Source organism: Oncorhynchus kisutch, linkage group LG13, assembly GCF_002021735.2.
Source record: "Oncorhynchus kisutch isolate 150728-3 linkage group LG13, Okis_V2, whole genome shotgun sequence".
NCBI classification, from domain to species: domain Eukaryota; kingdom Metazoa; phylum Chordata; class Actinopteri; order Salmoniformes; family Salmonidae; genus Oncorhynchus; species Oncorhynchus kisutch.
In genome coordinates this window covers 69,841,962-69,865,228 of record NC_034186.2, presented here as the reverse complement: position 1 = coordinate 69,865,228, position 23,267 = coordinate 69,841,962, and the positions used below count along the sequence as shown (strand labels likewise).

At 42.2% G+C, this 23,267-nt stretch overlaps 1 protein-coding gene across 2 annotated transcripts; it reads right to left on the bottom strand.

The window, feature by feature from the left end:
- Window positions 1-1,322: 1,322 nt before the first annotated feature.
- LOC109901802 (sialoadhesin-like) lies at window positions 1,323-23,060 on the bottom strand. Of its 2 annotated transcripts, XR_002256779.2 has the most exons (11): window positions 22,912-23,060; window positions 13,035-13,110; window positions 10,268-10,630; window positions 9,819-10,109; window positions 9,339-9,590; window positions 8,931-9,191; window positions 8,716-8,812; window positions 8,531-8,617; window positions 8,311-8,386; window positions 2,098-3,221; window positions 1,323-1,944 (listed from the first exon to the last, which is right to left on the bottom strand). XR_002256779.2 is itself a non-coding variant. In XM_020497770.2 (10 exons), exons 2-10 carry the CDS (start codon window positions 13,087-13,089, stop codon window positions 3,156-3,158), a joined length of 1,548 nt encoding a protein of 515 aa, XP_020353359.1. In that variant the 5' UTR covers window positions 13,090-13,110; window positions 22,912-23,060; the 3' UTR covers window positions 1,323-3,155. The 2 variants fall into 2 exon arrangements, 1 of the variants encoding a protein (XP_020353359.1); XM_020497770.2 differs by having other exon boundaries at window positions 1,323-3,221.
- Between the last annotated feature and the right edge of the window lie 207 nt (window positions 23,061-23,267).

Below are 23,267 nucleotides of genomic sequence, written 5' to 3'. Positions count from 1 at the left end.
AAGATTGCCACTCCACCACCTTTTGAAAGATCTGTCTTGCCAAAAAAGGTTATAACCAGACAGGTTAACATCAGTGTTCAAAACACTCCTTCTTAACCACGTCTCAGTAATGACCAACCCATCTGGATTGGAGCTGTGAACCAACACTTTCAATTGATACATTTTAGGTAATACGCTTCAAGTGTTAACCTGCAGAAAACCCAGGCTTTTACGAGAGCAGAAATCAGTGAAGCAGATATCAGAGCACAAATCAGAATTGGGGCTAGCAACTGGAGAGGGGCCAGGTGGTACATGCCCATTTCCAGATATAACCAGCAGTATTACAATCAGGGCACGGCAGAGGACAGGGAGAGCTCTGCAGTGTTGATTTATAACATTTGAATGTGCATTCGATGGCAAAAATATCATATTGACAGCAATTACATCAGGTAACATAACTACAAAGCCAAACTGCTTCGCTGACAGACAAGGCTCTGCTGACAGCCAAGTGTAGCTGTGGTAAGGTGTTGGAACTGCTTTTGGGACTCTGCTGTTGGGACAGCTTTTTGTAGGCCCAGTTTGTGGGCACTGTTTGTCATTGTTATAGTGCAATTAATGTATTGTTTAGTATTGTGTTGTGTAGTGGCTTTGCTGGCATTCATCTCCCAAATGTTTTTGTTTTTTTGCCCAACCAATATGTACTTGCTAAAATCACCAAGTGATACATCACATGCCTTACTTTTATTTCCCTGCATAAGTAAAAGCAGGAAATGCATCACCTATGCCTCTACTGCTACTCATGCCAATTTGACTGGTTTGGAATTCTCCCTGTCAACAATGGCTGGCATTTTCATACATTCAGGAAATTTGAGGGTTTATAACATAGCCACTCTAGTAATTTAATAGGATCTCTATGGCTTCGACTAGGTAGACATATTTCACTAATCAACCCTTAATATTGATAAAGATCATTAGTCATGCCCAATTCTAAATACAGTAACAGTTCCAAGCAAAAATGCTGCACACAGTATATCCTAAACTAACACAATTATTAAAATTGTCTTTACCTTATAAAAATGACTGGTCTTCCAGTAGACATGTGTATGGTGAGAAAGTGTTGGTGCAACATAGATCGCCCCACCCTCGCTTGTCATGTATGGCTTTTCTAATCAAGTTGAGCAGTGACTCAGTCAGGAAGTAACAAGTGGGGTAGCTGTAGGACTTCATACATACAGTAGATAGTGGTTATAGTGCCTGAATGCATCAACTAATCATTACCATTAAGATGATAAAGTATCAAATGTTACAGTGAATAATTAACAGATTACAAGCAAAGAATGTGCTGAACACAAATGCTGTAACACTTTATTTTATTACTGAATGTAGCCTGCTCCTTCGATGCTATCACCATCAAAACCCCTGTGGGTGTCCTATTTTCATCTCTCAGTGGCTATGTGTTGGGGCGGCAGCGTAGCCTAGTGGTTAGAGCGTTGGACTAGTAACCAGAAGGTTGCGAGTTCAAACCCCCGAGCTGACAAGGTACAAAATCTGTCGTTCTGCCCCTGAACAGGCAGTTAACCCACTGAATGTGTGTATCTTAACTGACTTGCCTGGTTAAATAAAGGTAAAATAAAATGTATTAGCCTGCACAGGATGTGTCTTCATTATTCTATGTATTCTTGGGGAGTGAGTACACAGTTCCAGAATGTATTAAAAAATAAGCAACATTCCCTTTGTGTATATAACTTTATAGGGGATCACTTTGGGATAGATTCTCTAGATGGGCTTTTACTGCAACACCATTTATTGTGATCCAAATCTACAACAAAATTGTCATGATAATCTTTGATGTGAATCTAGAGCAGACCAGACAGAACTGGTGGTGCATTAATTACATTTGTTCACATTTTAGTCCTCTACTTCTCTTGCTCATCAATCCTCAATCCATTTCACATAAACAGGGGTCTTCTATGAACCAACAGGAGGAGATGTGTTGATTTACAGAGGCCACGACGACCTGTGAAGAGTTTCAACTAGATAACACAGCCACAACGTCAACGGACTATATCCTTATAATCTATGAAAACAAAAATGTGTTTCGTTTTTAATTAATTTAACCTTCTATGAACCAACAGGAGGAGATGTGTTGATTTACAGAGGCCACGACGACCTGTGAAGAGTTTCAACTAGATAACACAGCCACAATGTCAACGGACTATATCCTTATAATCTATGAAAACAAAAATGTGTTTCGTTTTTAATTTAAGGTTAGAGTTGGGTTTAAAAGCAGATTTGAATGAGATAATTTGTAGATATAGGTGGGGTTTATGACTTTGTGGCTGTGATAACCAGTGAAGACCCCTGAGAAGAGGAAGACAAGTGGAGACAGCAGCTCATTGGTGACTAACAATTACTTCTGCTTGACATTTACATTCCTTGAGTACTTGAAGTTGATTTATGATAACAATAGATGTTTGTTTTTCCCACACATTAGATCAATGTGGGTCAGCGTGTCCCAGTAAGAACATAAAGGATGAAAAATAACTCGCTAGTAGATTGGGATATTCAGAAACAAACATTACAGACTATATTAAAATGCAATGAAACACAGATATTTTTCATTTGATCACTGTTGTTGTTGAACATTTACACATGTTCATATTCAATCTGATCTGGAGAAAATGTTCAAGGTACTTTACTTTACAATCGTTGTATTCTCCATCTCAAGTACATACAGTATATCTCAATATGGCCTGTTTTGACAAATTATAGTATACTCTATCTGTCTGTACATTCAAGGGGACCACAGAAGCACTGTGCTGACCTGAGTGTCAGTTACACATAAGTGGATTACAGTTGAAAGGAGCAACACAAAAACAATAATATACTGTATATACACTTCCCAATAATTATAACTGTATAGCCATTCATATCAGGTTCATTTTGATTCACCCAAGCCATAGATACAAACAAAAGCCTTGTGAAAGCCATAACACAAGCCACAACACAAATAAGAATGTACTATATTCTTTAGCCATAAGAACAATAAAGCTAACAAATAAGCAGTCGGCTGCTGTGCTACATTGGGTTAAAATGTAAATATTTTACTGGAGCTTTTGACAGACTAAGTACAATGGCCTCTGAGCCAGCTGACTCCCACATGCTTCCTGTTGTGTTCAAATGTTACCATAGATTGCATCGTCTCCACCAACACATTCGCATGGGTCGCCATCTTCTTCAGCCTACAGGAAACCAGATCAAAGATATCATCATCATCAACAACAACACCTCTATTGTTATCTTAATCCTTCGTATTTAGAGCAAAGTTCTTCTCAGATCTCTACAGTAGCTGTAAACATATGCAGTAGGCCTACAGTCAAGGTGTGAATTACGGGGGGGCCAGGGGAGGCTCAGCTCCCCTGAATGAGACATTAGCTCCCCTAAATGCAACAAAAGTCCAACTGTGAGGGGGTCTCTAATAAATGCTAATTTAACCATTCTCCTATTTGTTTGAAATGTAGTGAAAAGTATGTTTTACGGTGGTAAATATGGAAATAAAAGCTTCCAAATGAAACGAACCCCCCCACCTCTCTGTCATGGTTTAAACCATTTATTACTATGTGGCATCACTGTCCACCCACTAGTGCTGAATTTTGGCCTAAACTGAGCTCCTTTGCGCATAGATTTTCCTTTGTATTTCCTAATTTTCACAATTTGTTTGCCATGTGTCCTTGTTAAAAATAGCCTTTATTCCAATGCATTAGATTTATCCGTTGATTTATCATTGTTTGCTTTTGTCAGTCAGCTGTTTAAAGTACTCATTGCTTTGTTTTTCAGGTGCGCGCTGGTTTATACAGTGGGGAGAACAAGTATTTGATACACAGACGATTTTGCAGGTTTCCCTACTAACAAAGCATGTAGAGGTCTGTAATTTTTTAAATCATAGGTACACTTCAACTGTGAGAGACGGAATCTAAAACAAAAATCCAGAAAATCACATTGTATGATTTTTAAGTAATTAATTTGCATTTTTTTGCATGACATAAGTATTTGATCATCCAAGGAACCAGTAAGAATCCGACTCTCACAGACCTGTTCGTTTTTCTTTAAGAAGCCCCCCTGTTCTCAACTCGTTACCTGTATAAAAGACACCTGTCCACACACTCAATCAAACAGACTCCATCCTCTCCACAATAGCCAAGACCAGAGAGCTGTGTAAGGACATCAGGGATCAAATTGTAGACCTGCACAAGGCTGGGATGGGCTACAGGACAATAGGCAAGCAGCTTGGTGAGAAGGCAACAACTGTTGGCGCAATTATTAGAAAATGGAAGAAGTTCAAGATGACGGTAAATCACCCTCGGTCTGGGGCTCCATGCAAGATCTCACCTAGTGGGGCATCAATGATCATGAGGAAGGTGAGGGATCAGCCCAGAACTACACGGCAGGACCTGGTCAATGACCTGAAGAGAGCTGGGCCCACAGTCTCAAAGAAAACCATTTGTAACACATTACACCGTCATGGATTAAAATCCTGCAGCGCACGCAAGGTCCCCCTGCTCAAGCCAGCGCATGTCCAGGCCTGTCTGAAGTTTGCCAATGACCATCTGGATGATCCAGAGGAGGAATGGGAGAAAGTCATGTGGTCCGATGAGACGAAAATATAGATTTTTGGTCTAAACTCCACTCGCCCTGTTTGGAGGAAGAAGAAGGATGAGTACAACCCCAAGAACACCATCCCAACCGTGAAGCATGGAGGTGGAAACATCATTCTTTGGGGATGCTTTTCTGCAAAGGGGACAGGACGACTGCACCGTATTGAGGGGAGGATGGATGGGGCCATGTATTGCAAGATCTTGGCCAACAACCTCCTTCCTTCAGTAAGAGCATTGAAGATGGGTCGTGGCTGGGTCTTCCAGCATGACAATGACCCGAAACGCACAGCCAGGGCAACTAAGGAGTGGCTCCGTAAGAAGCATCTCAATGTCCTGGAGTGGCCTAGCCAGTCTCCAGACCTGAACCCAATAGAAAATCTTTGGAGGGAGCTGAAAGTCCGTATTGCCCAGCGACAGCCCCGAAACCTGAAGGATTTGGAGAAGGTCTGTATGGAGGAGTGGGCCAAAATCCCTGCTGCAGTGTGTGCAAACCTGGTCAAGAACTACAGGAAACATATGATCTCTGTAATTGTAAACAAAGGTTTCTGTACCAAATATTAAGTTCTGCTTTTCTGATGTATCAAATACTTATGTCATGCAATAAAATGCAAATTAATTACTTAAAAATCATACAATGTTATTTTCTGGATTTTTGTTTTAGATTCCGTCTCTCACGGTTGAAGTGTACCTATGATAAAAAATTACAGACCTCTACATGCTTTGTAAGTAGGAAAACCTGCAAAATTGGCAGTGTATCAAATACTTGTTCTCCCCACTGTATATTTGTATATATGTTTTTATATATGTTTTATTTTTTTAAACTGTAACATAAACAGAACAGCCAGAGGGATTCCAGAAAGAAATAATAATAATACAAATCCACATTATATCAATTTAAATAAATAAAAATTAAATCATGTTTTGTTTTGTATACGTTTTAATGACTCTAAATAGTTTTCCAAATCAGATTTGTAAATAATAAGAAAAGGGGCTTTATCCTCATAAATTTTGATTTGTGTATAGATGTGTGCTGGTACTGGTGTTCTGTGTGCCACCTTTGGCAAGAAGCAGTATACCATTTATTTAACTTTATATCAATATTGTTTTGTTTCTGTTAATGGGATTTATCTGTTAATTGAATGATTAGAATATTCCACCCTGAAACCATAAAATTGTATGGAATTGATTAGAATGTATAAAATTATAATCAATAAATGTGTAGTTCTAGTCAGAATTAGGGTCTTTGTGGTATTTTAAACACACTGTTTGAGCAAAATTCGGTGCCGATCTGACTAGAGATTTGGGAGAGAACGGGGAGTACGTCTCAAGGTCAAGGTCTCCCTGATCACTGTCGGCTGGGTAGTGAGACAGTATGTGCATAGGATATCTTCTGTTTGTGTGGAAGTATGTGCGTAGGATACAGTGGGGCAAAAAAGTATTTAGTCAGCCACCAATTGTGCAAGTTCTCCCACTTAAAAAGATGAGAGAGGCCTGTAATTTTCATCATAGGTACACTTCAACTATGACAGACAAAATGAGAAAAAGAAATCCAGAAAATCACATTGTAGGATTTTTTATGAATTTATTTGCAAATTATGGTGGAAAATAAGTATTTATATAAGCGTTAGAATCATTTAGATTATTATAATACGTGTCTGGTTTTAGTCGGTGGAATAATATATACTGGAGTGTAGTTCTTAATCAGAATCAACGTTTTGGGGACAATGTGTCTAGTATTTTGATAACAGACTGTCTGTCTGAGCCAGATTCGGGGCCGACCTTGGCTTCGGACACTGAGAACTTCCCAGTCCCAGGTCTCTCCTTATCTTAGGGGAGGGCAGTAAGACACTATTCTCACAGACTCCCCTAATCTCTATTGGCGGGCAGATTTGATGGTTTGTGTGGAAGTATGTGTGTCACTATAAATTGAAGATCTTTGTACTGTGCACGTCAGAACGTTCCGTGAATAAACATTTAACTTTGGTAGACTGGGCCTCTGTCTGTTTTCATTTCTATCAGTATCTTACAAATCCTGCTATAACAGACTGAGAGTACTATAATTGAATTGGTTAATGAGCAGGATAACAGAATTCTCATAACAGTTGTCCACCCAATCAAAGGATCAGAGAATGAATCTAGTACTGAAAGCATAAGTTACAGCTAGCTAGCTAGCACTGCAATGCACAAAATGTGGTGAGTAGTTGACTCAAAGAGAGAAAAAGATAATAGTTGACCAGTTCTTAACAAATTAATTTCTTCAAAAATGAATTAGAGAGAGCGAGCGAACTATATTTCATTGTATTTTTTTTCACTTTCACTTACCTAGCTAGTGAATGCAGCTAGCTAGTTTAGCCTATTCAAATACCTGGCTCAAACAGAGAGGGATGCAATGTTAGCCAGCTGGCTATGGCTATCCAACACTAGAACTCTTCCAAGTCAATGTAAGCTTTTGGTTTTATTCATTTATTGCCACCGGGGCCCAACGGTGTAACTGCCAAACTGCTTGCTTTACACTGTACTGCATGATTGTAGCGGGTTTATTAACATGTTAGTTCGAGTAGCTAATGTTAGCTATGTTGACTATGATGTTAGCTAATATGATGACAATGATGTTGGCTGTGTGTAGCGGTTATGGTATCAAGGTTTGGCTTGGAAAGGTTTTTTCACCTGGTCACACACAGCTGTTGTATTGTGCATTGAAGTCCACAAGAGAATGTAAAGGGTGAGAGGAGGAGAGTGCTTAGATGCAAGAAGGAATTATATAATGAGCAAATGATCATGCTGTTTGTATTTGGCTGCCATGAAAGTGAACTGTGAATACACCTGTGATCAGGGGTGTATTCATTCTGTCCATAATGTTGAAAAACATTTCCTAAATGGAAGCAAATGGAATGAAACAGGAATAAACATACCTGAATTTGTCCAATAGAAACACTAATTTGCAACTGTTGGACTAATGATTATACCCCAGATCAGCTAGATACAAGCAAGTGTGCAAGGCGGTATTGCATGTGTCAATGTCTGTCAACTTGATTACTCACATTTTTCTCTCGACCTGTGCAACTACGTTGTAAACTTTCGTTCATAGGCTAGGTTGTAGCAATCTCATGATGGGAATAGGGAAATTTGTATATCATGTAGTAGCCTAAACCTATCGATGTTACATTGAGCTGGGTGAATGGAATATGAATGACAGTCATCCAATACGCTGTAATAGAAATACGACCATGCTCATAAAAAAATAAAACAATCGTCCTCCCTCATCTTAAACGGCACTGTCCGCAACTGAGGTTAGGGTGACCATCCCTTTTTTCAATTAATGTAGGCCTTATCAATGGCAATCGCTGAATGTCATTGGCATAACGTTTTGGTGTTTTGAAAGAGATGTATATTTCCATTTATCAAACTGGCAATTAGAGACTACAGTTTGAATGCTCTAATTATTTTGGAGTAGACCAACATGCAGAGGTCGCTTACTTTTTGAAGTGATTTGTTTGAAAATCAGATGAAAATATAATGACTGGTTGTGTTCATGCCACAGTGAAAGATAATACACTTTTACTGTTTAAATTACGTCTTTATTTTTAATTTAAATAAATTATGTACGGGCAAGCGAGTGCACTCAATAGAGACCCCCTGAATGTCATGGTGTAATTCACTACAGTTCATACAGTACCTCCATGTTGCCATATAGCTGATCGTTGGTGTAGTAGTTTGTGAGGATTTCACTGCTGGTGTCTTTCTGCTCTTTCCTGTGGATAGAGTTAGGACAACTCTCAGATGCATTCTCTAAATTTGATAAGACATGACAAGATTTAATTTAGGCTAATGGACTTTAGCAACTCAGCAAGGATTGTAGGTTAAGACGACAGATAGAACAGCCTGTAGAAAAATACCTTGATGTTGAGGGATCTGAGGAAGCACACTTGGCTGCATCCATGTCCTGTATACTGGCTACTGGCTGGTCACTATGACTCCTCCCACTGATGAGAAAAAATGCCAAGTTATCAAAACAGAATAAAACAGCTATCAAAAAAAATCTACTTAACTCCATCCAAAAATAAATAAAATAGTAACTTACCCCTTCTTAGTCAATAGGCAAGCTGACATGGGAACTAGTATTACCACCACCACTAATGCAGCAATACCAATTGAAACGTACAGCATGAACATCTTATCTGTCCAAAAACAAATAAATATGATGTATTAAATGTACCTATACTATTCCTTATGATATAAATAATTATTTGTTTAATTAATTCATTAATGATACACTTCCCCAACTGTTTCCCTTACCATTTGTAGACACAGTGAAGGACAAGGTGGCATTGCCCTGTGTGTTGCTGGCATGGCAGTGGACGGTCTCTGAGAAGCCTAGTGCCCTCTGTAGGCTAACCATGGTAACTGACCCATGCATCTCCACCCTGGTACTGGGCAGGTGTCCTGCTGGAAGAGACCACTCCACAGTGCTGGGGGGCTCTGAATCCACAATGCACAGACATGTTACCATAGAGATGTCTGAAGTGCAGGCAGAGTCCACTTTGATCTCAGGGGGGTCTGGGATGAGAATGATGAACAGTTTGGTTTTAACTGAACATGTAGTGCTACATCCGGAAGAGTATGGTCTTAATATTATATACACAGACATGACATGCCCCTTAGTGACAACATGTGGATGAATCAACTAACTCTGGATCTACTTACACTCTACGTTGAGCTTCAGTGGGCTGGATTGGCCTTGTCCCTCTGTATTGATGGCAGTGCAGTAGAGGGCTTCAGTGAGTCTGGTCACATTCTCCAGTGTGAGTGTGGGTCCAGTGGTGGGCAGAGGTCCTCTGCTGTTGTGCCAACGGTAGTTGTGGGCAGCAGGGTTACTGTCACTGGAGCATCTCAGCTCTACAGAGTCTCCCTCCTTCACACTGGACACTCCCTTAACCTTCACATCCACTGGGGCATCTAGGAATAACATCATTAGTAAGAATGATATTACTATGTAATGAACATCTTAGGACAGATTCAGTGGATCAACCACGTGATTTCAATATATTTTAATTTCCAAAGGGAAGTACGGACAAAGTTTTAGTTCCCTTTTCAAATAAGTTTAATTTCTCATATTCACAGAAATATTGTGAAAGTGAAAATCTTCCAAACAGTGTTGTTAATACACAGATTTGGGCCACTTACATTTCACAGTTAGCGTCTTGGAGCTTTTCACTCTCTTCCCTCCCCTGTATGCTGCTGTGCAGACTAGAGGCTGGTTGTTATCAGCGTTGCTGGATCTAAAGGTCAGGGTTGATGTCTCTTCCCACTGGCCCTTGGTCTGCTGCTGTGCTTGGATGCTGGGTGTTCCAGAGTGGCTCCAGGTGATGAGAGGGGAATCAGATGGGCAGGAGTGAGACACAGAGCAGGAGGCAGATACCTCCTCCCCCACCTTCACCACCTCCATCACTGTCAGAGAGAGGGGGTCTGGAGAGTCTGAAATCAACAAAGAGATGACAACAGTTATAGCACTTATTCTTGGGTCTGTCCTTTTTTGTACCATTACAATTATAATCAACAAGAAGCTATAGCTAATATGTTAACTTTAGGGTAAATAGGATACGGTAATTGTCTATTTTCCCTGGAGAACTTACCCCTCACTGCAATGGAGACTCTGTCATCTTTGTATGAAGCCTTGTTATAGTCTTTGATTTCAATCCTGAAAGTAAAGGGTCCTTTGTCACTGCTGTGGAGGGGGTCGATTCTGAGAGAGCAGTTCTTCTGTCTGAGGTTTCCTACCAGCTCTGTACGACCCCTGTAGTCTGTGATGACGTTGGAGCTGTCTGTGTGGTAGATAACCTCAGAAGTGTCTTTGAACCAGATGCCAGTGAATTCAGAGGGCTTTATCTTTGGTTCTGGGTAGTTGAATGAGCAGGGAATCACGATGCATGAGCCCTCCAGGCCGGAGACTGAGTCGGGCACCTCAGCAGTCCATGACGAGGTATCAACTCCCCACACTCAAATAGCAAATGGAAAAATGTTAGTCAGAGGTGTTGGACACGTCAAGGAATTTGAGTGTAAGAATGGAATGCAGCTAGCTAGTTTAGCCTACTCAAACAACCGTCTCAAACAGAATGGGATGCCATGTTCGCTAGCTGGCTATGGCCAGTCAATGTAAGCTTTTGGTTTTATAAATTAATTGCCACCAAGGCCCGCCTGTGTAACTGATAAACTGCTTGCTGCTAACTGTACACTCTACTCCACACTGTACTCTGATGTGTTGTGCAATGAAGTCCACAAGCGAAGGGAAAATGTGAGAGAAGGAGCGCACGTAGATGGATGTGAGACGGAATTATACATACAACCAGCTTTTTGTATGTTGCTGCTAAATCAAATCAAATCAAATCAAATTTTATTTGTCACATACACATGGTTAGCAGATGTTAGTGCGAGTGTAGCGAAATGCTTGTGCTTCTAGTTCCGACAATGCAGTAATAACCAACAAGTAATCCAGCTAACAATTCCAAAACTACTACCTTATAGACACAAGTGTAAGGGGATAAAGAATATGTACATAAGATATATGAATGAGTGATGGTACAGAGCGGCATAGGCAAGATACAGTAGATGGTATTGAGTGCAGTATATACATATGAGATGAGTATGTAAACAAAGTGGCATAGTTAAAGTGGCTAGTGATACATGTATTACATAAGGATGCAGTAGATTATATAGAGTACAGTATATACGTATACATATGAGATGAATAATGTAGGGTATGTAAACATTATATTAGGTAGCATTGTTTAAAGTGGCTAGTGATATATTTTACATCATTCCCATCAATTCCCATTATTAAAGTGGCTGGAGTTGAGTCAGTGTGTTGGCAGCAGCCACTCAATGTTAGTGGTGGCTGTTTAACAGTCTGATGGCCTTGAGATAGAAGCTGTTTTTCAGTCTCTCGGTCCCAGCTTTGATGCACCTGTACTGACCTCGCCTTCTGGATTATAGCGGGGTGAACAGGCAGTGGCTCGGGTGGTTGCTGTCCTTGATGATCTTTATGGCCTTCCTGTGACATCGGGTGGTGTAGGTGTCCTGGAGGGCAGGTAGTTTGCCCCCGGTGTTGCGTTGTGCAGACCTCACTACCCTCTGGAGAGCCCTATGGTTGTGGGCGGAGCAGTTGCCGTACCAGGCGGTGATACAGCCCGACAGGATGCTCTCGATTGTGCATCTGTAGAAGTTTGTGAGTGCTTTTGGTGATAAGCCGAATTTCTTCAGCCTTCAGTGGGTGGACCAATTCAGTTTGTCTGTGATGTGTATGCCGAGGAACTTAAAACTTACTACCCTCTCCACTACTGTTCCATCGATGTGGATAGGGGGGTGTTCCCTCTGCTGTTTCCTGAAGTCCACAATCATCTCCTTCGTTTTGTTGATGTTGAGTGTGAGGTTATTTTCCTGACACCACACTCCGAGGGCCCTCACCTCCTCCCTGTAGGCCGTCTCGTCGTTGTTGGTAATCAAGCCTACCACTGTTGTGTCGTCCGCAAACTTGATGATTGAGTTGGAGGCGTGGCCACGCAGTCGTGGGTGAACAGGGAGTACAGGAGAGGGCTCAGAACGCACCCTTGTGGGGCCCCAGTGTTGAGGATCAGCGGGGTGGAGATGTTGTTGCCTACCCTCACCACCTGGGGGCGGCCCGTCAGGAAATCCAGTACCCAGTTGCACAGGGCGGGGTCAAGACCCAGGGTCTCGAGCTTGATGACGAGTTTGGAGGGTACTATGGTGTTAAATGCCGAGCTGTAGTCGATGAACAGCATTCTCACATAGGTATTCCTCTTGTCCAGATGGGTTAGGGCAGTGTGCAGTGTGGTTGAGATTGCATCGTCTGCTATGAACGTGAACTGTGTTTGCGTGTGATCAGGTGTGTATTCATTGCGCCAGTTCTGTTGGCGGGGATAAACATACCTGAATTGGTCGAATAGAAACTCATTTTTAACTGTTGGACTAATGATTATAGTCCAGATCAGCTATATCCAGGCAAGAGTGTGGTAGGTGGTACTGACTATGTCACTGTCTGTCACCTTGATTACTCAAAATTCTGTCAACCTGTGCACCTACGTTGTAAATGTTCCTTCATCAGATAGGTTGTAGCAACCTCATGATTGGTACAGGGAAAATTTGAGAGAGAGGGAGGGCTCGTCTCACTGGTGATGTAGAGGTGTAGTGATATTACATTGAGCTGGGTGAATGGAATATGAATGACAGTCATCCAATATGCTGTAATAGAAATAAGGCTATGTTCATAAACAGCACCGACCGCCACTGCTGTAATCACATTGTTTGTATTTTCTTGTCAGCAAATGAGTAAATAAATAAATACAATATTTATTACTGTATACAGAATGTATATTTGTAGCCTACCTCCAAGCCAAATGCAATGAATAAGAAAACGCAACGGTAATTTTTCAATCCCCATCACCTCTTCTCAGTGCTGGACCTGAAGGTATAAGGAACATTTTATTATCACTAGTAAGCTAACATTGGATATGATACTTGTAATGTCTAAAATCCAAATCAATTACTTGCATAGTTTGCCAATTCTTGCTCATTCTTGTCAGATATCCACCCTCCTTCAGAGAATAAGGGAACTAATGTGTAAATTTCACATCTAATTCCCATCTCACATGTAAAATGATGTCTTTATTTTTGCCATCAGGAGTTCCCGTATTTCGTCTCAGACTGATGGTGAGGCGAGTTAATTCCTTGAGGGTTAACTGACCTCTGCTCAGTACCCTGCCCTGAACCTTAGACACTGTCACGAGCCGGCTACCACCCAGTACTGCTGCCCTATGTACATATAGTCATTGAACAATGGTCACTTTAATTAATAGTGTTTACATGTTGTTTTACCCACTTTATATGTAAACTCAGCAAAAAAAGAAACATCCCTTTTTCAGCACCCTGTCTTTCAAAGATAAATCGTAAAAATGCAAATAACGTCACAAATCGTCATTATAAAGGGTTTAAACTGCTTGTTCAATGAACCATAAACAATTAACCCTTTCACACATACCATCCCACCCGTGTGATTAGAACGCTCATTTAGAACTGCCAGTTTCGAATGAGGTAACAATCAGCATTTGAGCTGGCCACACTTTTTTCAGAAACTTTTTACACAAACACAGTCCTTACAAAGTTATGTCCAGAATGTGAGCAGTTTATTTTTGGATGTAATGTTAAGATATTCACAGAAGTATCTATAGCATAACACAATCATCTTAACCGGAAAAATGTAGGCTACATTTGTCCTAGCGCTAACTGAGAAAAGATTGACTCAACACAAGCAGTCATATTTTCTAACTCTCAGCTGACAGAAACTACAATATGAATTAGCTAATAGCAATTGCTATGTCTAATGAATCACATCACAGGTGAGCTCACCGTTGAGTTAAATACTTTCTAGAAATCGAAAGTAATCAGACAATTAGTTTCAGCCCGCAGCCAAGCTTTTTTCCCGAAAGATATTAAAAGACAAGATGAGTTTGGTCTGTTTATAGCATGCATGTTGAAGGGGTGTGTCGTCTACCATCGTTCACATCCCACCATTTGTTGATCCCTGCCTACAAAGCTGACTCCACACTCCAAGACTGCTTCCATCACGTGGACTGGGATATGTTTCGTATTGCGTCAGATAACAATATTGACGAATAAGCTGATTCGGTGTGCGAGTTCATTAGAACGTGCGTTGAAGATGTCGTTCCCATAGCAACGATTAAAACATTCCCTAACCAGAAACCATGGATTGATGGCAGCATTCGCGTGAAACTGAAAGCGCGAACCACTGCTTTTAATCAGGGCAAGGTGTCTGGTAACATGACCGAATACAAACAGTGCAGCTATTCCCTCCACAAGGCTATCAAACAAGCTAAGCGTCAGTACAGAGACAAAGTAGAATCTCAATTCAACGGCTCAGGCACAAGAGGCATGTGGCAGGGTCTACAGTCAATCACGGAATACAGGAAGAAATCCAGCCCAGTCACGGACCAGGATGTCTTGCTCCCAGGCAGACTAAATAACTTTTTTGCCCGCTTTGAGGACAATACAGTGCCACTGACATGGCCTGCAACGAAAACATGCGGTCTCTCCTTCACTGCAGCCGAGGTGAGTAAGACATTTAAACGTGTTAACCCTCGCAAGGCTGCAGGCCCAGACAGCATCCAGAGCCGCGCCCTCAGAGCATGCGCAGACCAGCTGGCCGGTGTGTTTACGGACATATTCAATCAATCCCTATACCAGTCTGCTGTTCCCACATGCTTCAAGAGGGCCACCATTGTTCCTGTTCCCAAGAAAGCTAAGGTAACTGAGCTAAACGACTACCGCCCCGTAGCACTCACTTCCGTCATCATGAGGTGCTTTGAGAGACTAGTCAAGGACCATATCACCTCCACCCTACCTGACACCCTAGACCCACTCCAATTTGCTTACCGCCCAAATAGGTCCACAGACGATGCAATCTCAACCACACTGCACACTGCCCTAACCCATCTGGACAAGAGGAATACCTATGTGAGAATGCTGTTCATCGACTACATCTCGGCATTCAACACCATAGTGCCCTCCAAGCTCGTCATCAAGCTCGAGACCCTGGGTCTCGACCCCGCCCTGTGCAACTGGGTACTGGACTTCCTGACGGGCCGCCCCCAGGTGGTGAGGGTAGGCAACAACATCTCCTCCCCGCTGATCCTCAACACTGGGGCCCCACAAGGGTGCGTTCTGAGCCCTCTCCTGTACTCCCTGTTCACCCACGACTGCGTGGCCACGCACGCCTCCAACTCAATCATCAAGTTTGCGGACGACACAACAGTGGTAGGCTTGATTACCAACAACGACGAGACGGCCTACAGGGAGGAGGTGAGGGCCCTAGGAGTGTGGTGTCAGGAAAATAACCTCACACTCAACGTCAACAAAACTAAGTAGATGATTGTGGACTTCAGGAAACAGCAGAGGGAACACCCCCCTATCCACATCGATGGAACAGTAGTGGAGAGGGTAGCAAGTTTTAAGTTCCTCGGCATACACATCACAGACAAACTGAATTGGTCCACTCACACAGACAGCATCGTGAAGAAGGCGCAGCAGCGCCTCTTCAACCTCAGGAGGCTGAAGAAATTCGGCTTGTCACCAAAAGCACTCACAAACTTCTACAGATGCACAATCGAGAGCATCCTGTCGGGCTGTATCACTGCCTGGTACGGCAACTGCTCCGCCCACAACCGTAAGGCTCTCCAGAGGGTAGTGAGGTCTGCACAACGCATCACCGGGGGCAAACTACCTGCCCTCCAGGACACCTACACCACCCGATGTTACAGGAAGGCCATAAAGATCATCAAGGACAACAACCACCCGAGCCACTGCCTGTTCACCCCGCTATCATCCAGAAGGCGAGGTCAGTACAGGTGCATCAAAGCTGGGACCGAGAGACTGAAAAACAGCTTCTATCTCAAGGCCATCAGACTGTTAAACAGCCACCACTAACATTGAGTGGCTGCTGCCAACACACTGACACTGACTCAACTCCAGCCACTTTAATAATGGGAATTGATGGGAAATGATGTAAATATATCACTAGCCACTTTAAACAATGCTACCTTATATAATGTTACTTACCCTACATTATTCATCTCATATGCATACGTATATACTGTACTCTATATCATCGACTGTATCCTTATGTAATACATGTATCACTAGCCACTTTAACTATGCCACTTTGTTTACATACTCATCTCATATGTATATACTGTACTCGATACCATCTACTGTATCTTGCCTATGCTGCTCTGTACCATCACTCATTCATATATCCTTATGTACATATTCTTTATCCCCTTACACTGTGTATAAGACAGTAGTTTTGGAATTGTTAGTTAGATTACTTGTTGGTTATTACTGCATTGTCGGAACTAGAAGCACAAGCATTTTGCTACACTCGCATTAACATCTGCTAACCATGTGTATGTGACAAATACCTTAGGCATGCTGCAAGGAGGCATGAGGACTGCAGATGAGGCAAGGGCAATAAATTCCCATGTCCGTACTGAGACACCTAAGACAGCGCTACAGGGAGACAGGACGGACAGCTGATCATCCTCGCAGTGGCAGACCACGTGTAACAACGCCTGCACAGGATTGGTACATCCGAACATCACACCTGCGGGACAGGTACAGGATGGCAACAACAACTGCCCGAGTTACACCAAGAACACACAATCCCTCCATCAGTGCTCAGACTGTCCACTATAGGCTGAGGGCTTGTAGGCCTGTTGTAAGGCAGGTCCTCACCAGACATCATCGGCAACAACGTCGCCTATAGGTACAAACCCACCGTCGCTGGACCAGACAGGACTGGCAAAAAGTGCTCTTCACTGACGAGTTGTGGTTTTGTTTCACCAGGAGTGATGGTCGGATTTGCGTTTATCGTCGAAGGAATGAGCGTTACACCGAGGCCTGTATTCTGGAGCGGGATCGATTTGGAGGTGGAGGGTCCATCATGGTCTGGTGCGGTGTGTCACAGCATCATCGGACTGAGCTTGTTGTCATTGCAGGCAATCTCAACGCTGTGCGTTACAGGGAAGACATCCTCCTCCCTCATGTGGTACCCGTCCTGCAGGCTCATCCTGACATGACCCTTCAGCATGACAATGCCACCAGCCATGCTGCTCGTTCTGTGCGTGATTTCCTGCAAGACAGGAATGTCAGTGTTCTGCCATGGCCAGCGAAGAGCCCGGATCTCAATCCCATTGAGCACATCTGGGACCTGTTGGATCGAAGGGCGAGGGCTAGGGCCATTCCTGCCAGAAATGTCCGGGAACTTGCAGGTGCCTTGGTGGAAGAGTTGGGTAACATCTCACAGCAAGAACTTGCAAATCTGGTGCAGTCCATGAGGAGGAGATGCACTGTAGAACTTAATGCAGCTGGTGGCCACACCAGATACTGACGGTTACTTTTGATTTTGACCCCCCCCTTTGTTCAGGGACACATTATTCCATTTCTGTTCAAATAAAATAAAATAAAATGTTATTTGTCACATACACATGGTTAGCAGATGTTAATGCGAGTGTAGCGAAATGCTTGTGCTTCTAGTTCCGACAATGCAGTAATATCCAATGAGTAATCTAACCTAACAATTCCACAACAATTACCTTATACACACAAGTGTAAAGGAATGAATAATAATATTTACATATATAAATATATGAATGAGTGATGGCCGAACGGCATAGGCAAGATGCAGTGGATGGTATGGTATAGTGTACAGTATATACATATGAGATAAGTAATGTAGGGTATGTAAACATTATATGAAGTGACATTGTTTACAGTGGCTAGTGATACATGTATTACATCAATTTCTCCATTAAACTGCAAACTTGATGATTGAGTTGGAGGCGTGCATGGCCATGCAGTCGTGGGTGAACAGGGAGTGCAGGATAGGGCTGAGAACGCACCCTTGTGGGGACCCATTGTTGAGGATCAGCGGGGTGGAGATGTTGTTACCTACCCTCACCACCTGGGGGCGGCCCGTCAGGAAGTCCAGGACCCAGTTGCACAGGGCGGGGTCGAGACCCAGGGTCTCTAGCTTGATGACGAGTTTGGAGGGTACTATGGTGTTAAATGCTGAGCTGTAGTCGATGAACAGTATTCTCACATAGGTATTCCTTTTGTCCAGATGGGTTAGGGCAGTGTGCAGTGTGATTGCGATTGCGTCTTCTGTGGACCTATTGGGGCGGTAAGCAAATTGGAGTGGGTCTAGGGTATCAGGTAGGGTGGAGGTGATATGGTCCTTGACTAGTCTCTCAAAGCACTTCATGATGACGGAAGTGAGTGCTACGGGGCGGTAATCATTTAGCCCAGTTACCTTAGCTTTCTTGGGAACAGGAACAATGGTGGCCCTCTTGAAGCATGTGGGGACAGCAGCCAGCTGGTCTGCGCATGATCTGAGGACGCGGCTGGGGATGCCGTCTGGGCCTGCAGCCTTGCGGGGGTTGACACGTTTAAATGTTTTGCTCATGTCGGCTGCAGTGAAGGAGAGCCCGCACGTTTTGGTAGAGGGCCGTGTCAGCGGCACTGTGTTGTCCTCAAAACGAGCAAAGAAGTTGTTTCGTCTGTCTGGGAGCAAGACATCCTGGTCCACGACGGGGCTGGTTTCCTTTTACAGTGCCTTGCGAAAGTATTCGGCCCCCTTGAACTTTGCGACGTTTTGCCACATTTCAGGCTTCAAACATAAAGATATAAAACTGTATTTTTTGTGAAGAATCAACAACAAGTGGGACACAATCATGAAGTGGAACGACATTTATTGGATATTTCAAACTTTTTTAACAAATCAAAAACTGAAAAATTGGGCGTGCAAAATGATTCAGCCCCCTTAAGTTAATACTTTGTAGCGCCACCTTTTGCTGCGATTACAGCTGTAAGTCGCTTGGGGTATGTCTCTATCAGTTTTGCATATCGAGAGACTGAAATGTTTTCCCATTCCTCCTTGCAAAACAGCTCGAGCTCAGTGAGGTTGGATGGAGAGCATTTGTGAACAGCAGTTTTCAGTTCTTTCCACAGATTCTCGATTGGATTCAGGTCTGGACTTTGACTTGGCCATTCTAACACCTGGATATATTTATTTTTGAACCATTCCATTGTAGATTTTGCTTTATGTTTTGGATCATTGTCTTGTTGGAAGACAAATCTCCGTCCCAGTCTCAGGTCTTTTGCAGACTCCATCAGGTTTTCTTCCAGAATGGTCCTGTATTTGGCTCCATCCATCTTCCCATCAATTTTAACCATCTTCCCTGTCCCTGCTGAAGAAAAGCAGGCCCAAACTATGATGCTGCCACCACCATGTTTGACAGTGGGGATGGTGTGGTCAGGGTGATGAGCTGTGTTGCTTTTACGCCAAACATAATGTTTTGCATTGTTGCCAAAAAGTTCAATTTTGGTTTCATCTGACCAGAGCACCTTCTTCCACATGTTTGGTGTGTCTCCCAGGTGGCTTGTGGCAAACTTTAAACGACACTTTTTATGGATATCTTTAAGAAATGGCTTTCTTCTTGCCACTCTTCCATAAAGGCCAGATTTGTGCAATATACGACTGATTGTTGTCCTATGGACAGAGTCTCCCACCTCAGCTGTAGATCTCTGCAGTTCATCTAGAGTGATCATGGGCCTCTTGGCTGCATCTCTGATCAGTCTTCTCCTTGTATGAGCTGAAAGTTTAGAGGGACGGCCAGGTCTTGGTAGATTTGCAGTGGTCTGATACTCCTTCCATTTCAATATTATCACTTGCACAGTGCTCCTTGGGATGTTTAAAGCTTGGGAAATCTTTTTGTATCCAAATCCGGCTTTAAACTTCTTCACAACAGTATCTTGGACCTGCCTGGTGTGTTCCTTGTTCTTTATGATGCTCTCTGCGCTTTTAACGGACCTCTGAGACTATCACAGTGCAGGTGCATTTATACGGAGACTTGATTACACACAGGTGGATTGTATTTATCATCATTAGTCATTTAGGTCAACATTGGATCATTCAGAGATCCTCACTGAACTTCTGGAGAGAGTTTGCTGCACTGAAAGTAAAGGGGCTGAATAATTTTGCACGCCCAATTTTTCAGTTTTTGATTTGTTAAAAAAGTGAAATATCCAATAAATGTCGTTCCACTTCATGATTGTGTCCCACTTGTTGTCGATTCTTCACAAAAAAATACAGTTTTATATCTTTATGTTTGAAGCCTGAAATGTGGCAAAAGGTTGCAAAGTTCAAGGGGGCCGAATACTTTCGCAAGGCACTGTATAGTCCGTGTTAGTCACATGTGTGTGGAACTTGTTCAGTTAATGTCTCAATTGTTGAATCTTGTTATGTTCACACAAATATTTACACATGTTAAGTTTGCTGTTGGAAAAAACAGTTGACATGTGTTTTTTTTGCTGGGTTTATAAGACACACACTGAGTGTACAAAACATTAGGAACACCTGCTGTTTTTGTTATGACATAGACTGACCATTTTAGGTTAAATCTATGATCCCTTATTGATATCGCTTGTTAGATCCACTTCAATCAGTGTATTTGAAGGGTTTGAGATAGGTTAAATATGGATTTTTAAGCCTTGAGACATTGATTGGGTTGTTAATTTGATTATTTATGACATTTCTCAATATTTTTTCTTTTTACTTGTTTGACATTTTACTGCATTGTGAGGAGCTAGTAACATAAGCATTTCACTGCACACGCTATAACATCTGCTAAACTGTGTACGTGACCAATAATCTTTGATTGATTTAACCCACTAAAGTGTAATGTCTTTTACAAATATGTATTTTGACTTTGCTTTCCACATTGCCAAACTCAAAGATTTTCAGAAGCTAAGTGTGAAATCTCTTGAAATTAGTATTTAATCTTATAAAATTGTATCCTGTACCATTCCACCATTTTCACTTTAGTCGGGGATATTACTCACACTCAGTTAGTATGACTAACAGCACATGATTAAATCAAACAGTTTGTAATATGCATTTCAATTCACAATTTCATTCAAACAATGTACTTGTGATAGTCTTTCACAGTCTGTATCATGATCTGAGCTGTGACCATAGAATTGGGGATAGAATCCTGGAATGGACATGAAAGGTCTTATAAAAGGTCAGCCATTATGGTCAGGGAGTTGGTCAACCATGGTCAGCCAGTGTGCTATGATAACTATTCTGTTACATCTGCTTCTGCCACGCCCTCTAATGCTCATCCTGTGTCTCATTGACCTGCTGACACTCCCCCAGTACTCTCTCCCTCCCTCTCCCTCTCTCTGTGTGTGATTGTGTGGGCAGAGACAGGTGTGCTGGAGTCAGAGCAGATTCCCACCAGCTGCAACCTGTTCCATAATCAAGACTACTACAAATACTCACCCCTGCCACTTCCACGCTGCCAGATCGTAACCTCTGCTCAGTCAGTCTACAGTTCTAGCCGTTTGTTACTATTTAGATCCTGTTGTGCCTGTTTTCCTTGCCTGACGCTGTTTTCCTCTCCGCTACAGTTCTGCCCACTCTGACTCTGGTCCCTGTCTGGACTCTGTCCTGGATTCACCACTCTACTACTCCCTTGGATTCCCCTCCGGACCTGCTTACCCTGTCCCAACCCCTCTCGCTCCAGCCTCCTCGTCTGAGTCTGATCTTGGGTTCCCCTGTTCCACTCCACGTAACATATTCCACTTAAACTAGCCAGCCAGTTGAAGTGGAAGGGTTCCAACATTTTTTTTAAATTAACTGCCAATATGCCAATATTCCATTGAAACAATGCAGTCAATCTACAGCTATATAGTCAGTTGATGATAGGACTTAAACAAGTGGTAAATGCAACAAGTACTAACATATCATCTAACACACAGCTTTCTAAGAAAACAAACATTGAGACCTTGGTCTATTTACATTTTAGAGGCTATTTATACAGAAAATGTGTACACCGAGAACATTTTCATACATTCAGGAACTGAGGGTTTATGACATAACCCCTCTAGTAATTTTATAGGATCTCTATGGCTGTGACTGTTAAAGGAATTTGATTCCTATAAGTTCATCAACCAATTCAATTAAAACACTCTGCCCATTTCTAAGAATTTGTAAGATACTTATTTGCATAAAATGGACAGAGACCCGTCTCAAAATCAATCAATAGCGTTTATTCTCGAGAGTACTGATCATAATACAATGTGCATTGGTTTATATCACATTTCGTCATAGCGTTTTGAATGCTGCTTCTCCTTCTCTCCGATACAATGGCAATATAGTTCACAAGCCTTCCCACATTGCCTGCCACCTGTTAAACAATCTACTACAAGCCCAAGGTCTCTCCCCTCCCTGCGGAGAGACAGGATGACCTGTAAGGAACACAGCATTCCTGCCAGTCTGACGATAGCTCCATTAGTTTCTAACAAGGAACAGACAGTCCTTCTAATTCTGGATGAAAACTACACACATTACATTCAGTATTATGATTCTAATAAGATTCATACATCCATACAGTAACATAGTAGTATTCTGTTTAGTCATAGTTCTGATTTAAATGTATACATAATTGAGTCATTATTCATAAAAAATCCCTTAACAGTGACTAGGTAGAATTATTTCACTAATCTATCCCTTAATATTAGTAAAGATCATTAGTCACACCCAATTCTAAATACAGTAACAGTTCAAAGCAAAACAAACTGCCTACAGTATATCCTAAACTAACAGAATTATTCAAATTGTCTTTACCTTGTAACAATATCTGATCTTCAATTAAATATGTGTATGGTGAGAAAGTGTTTCAACATAGAGCCATAGACCCACCCTCGCTTGTCACGTGGGGCTTTTCGAATCAGTGACTCAATCAGGAAGTAACGAGATCTAAATGTAGAACCTCATACATAGATAACGGGTATAGCCCCTGAATGCAATGACTAAAACATACCCATTAAGATGACTAAGTGTCAAATGCAACAGTGAATAATTAACTGATTAAAGGAAAGAATGTACTGAACACAAATGCTGTAACACTTTATTGTATTCCTGACTGTTGCCGGCCCCTTCAATGCTATCACCATCAAAACCCTGTGGGTGTCCAGAGTCTT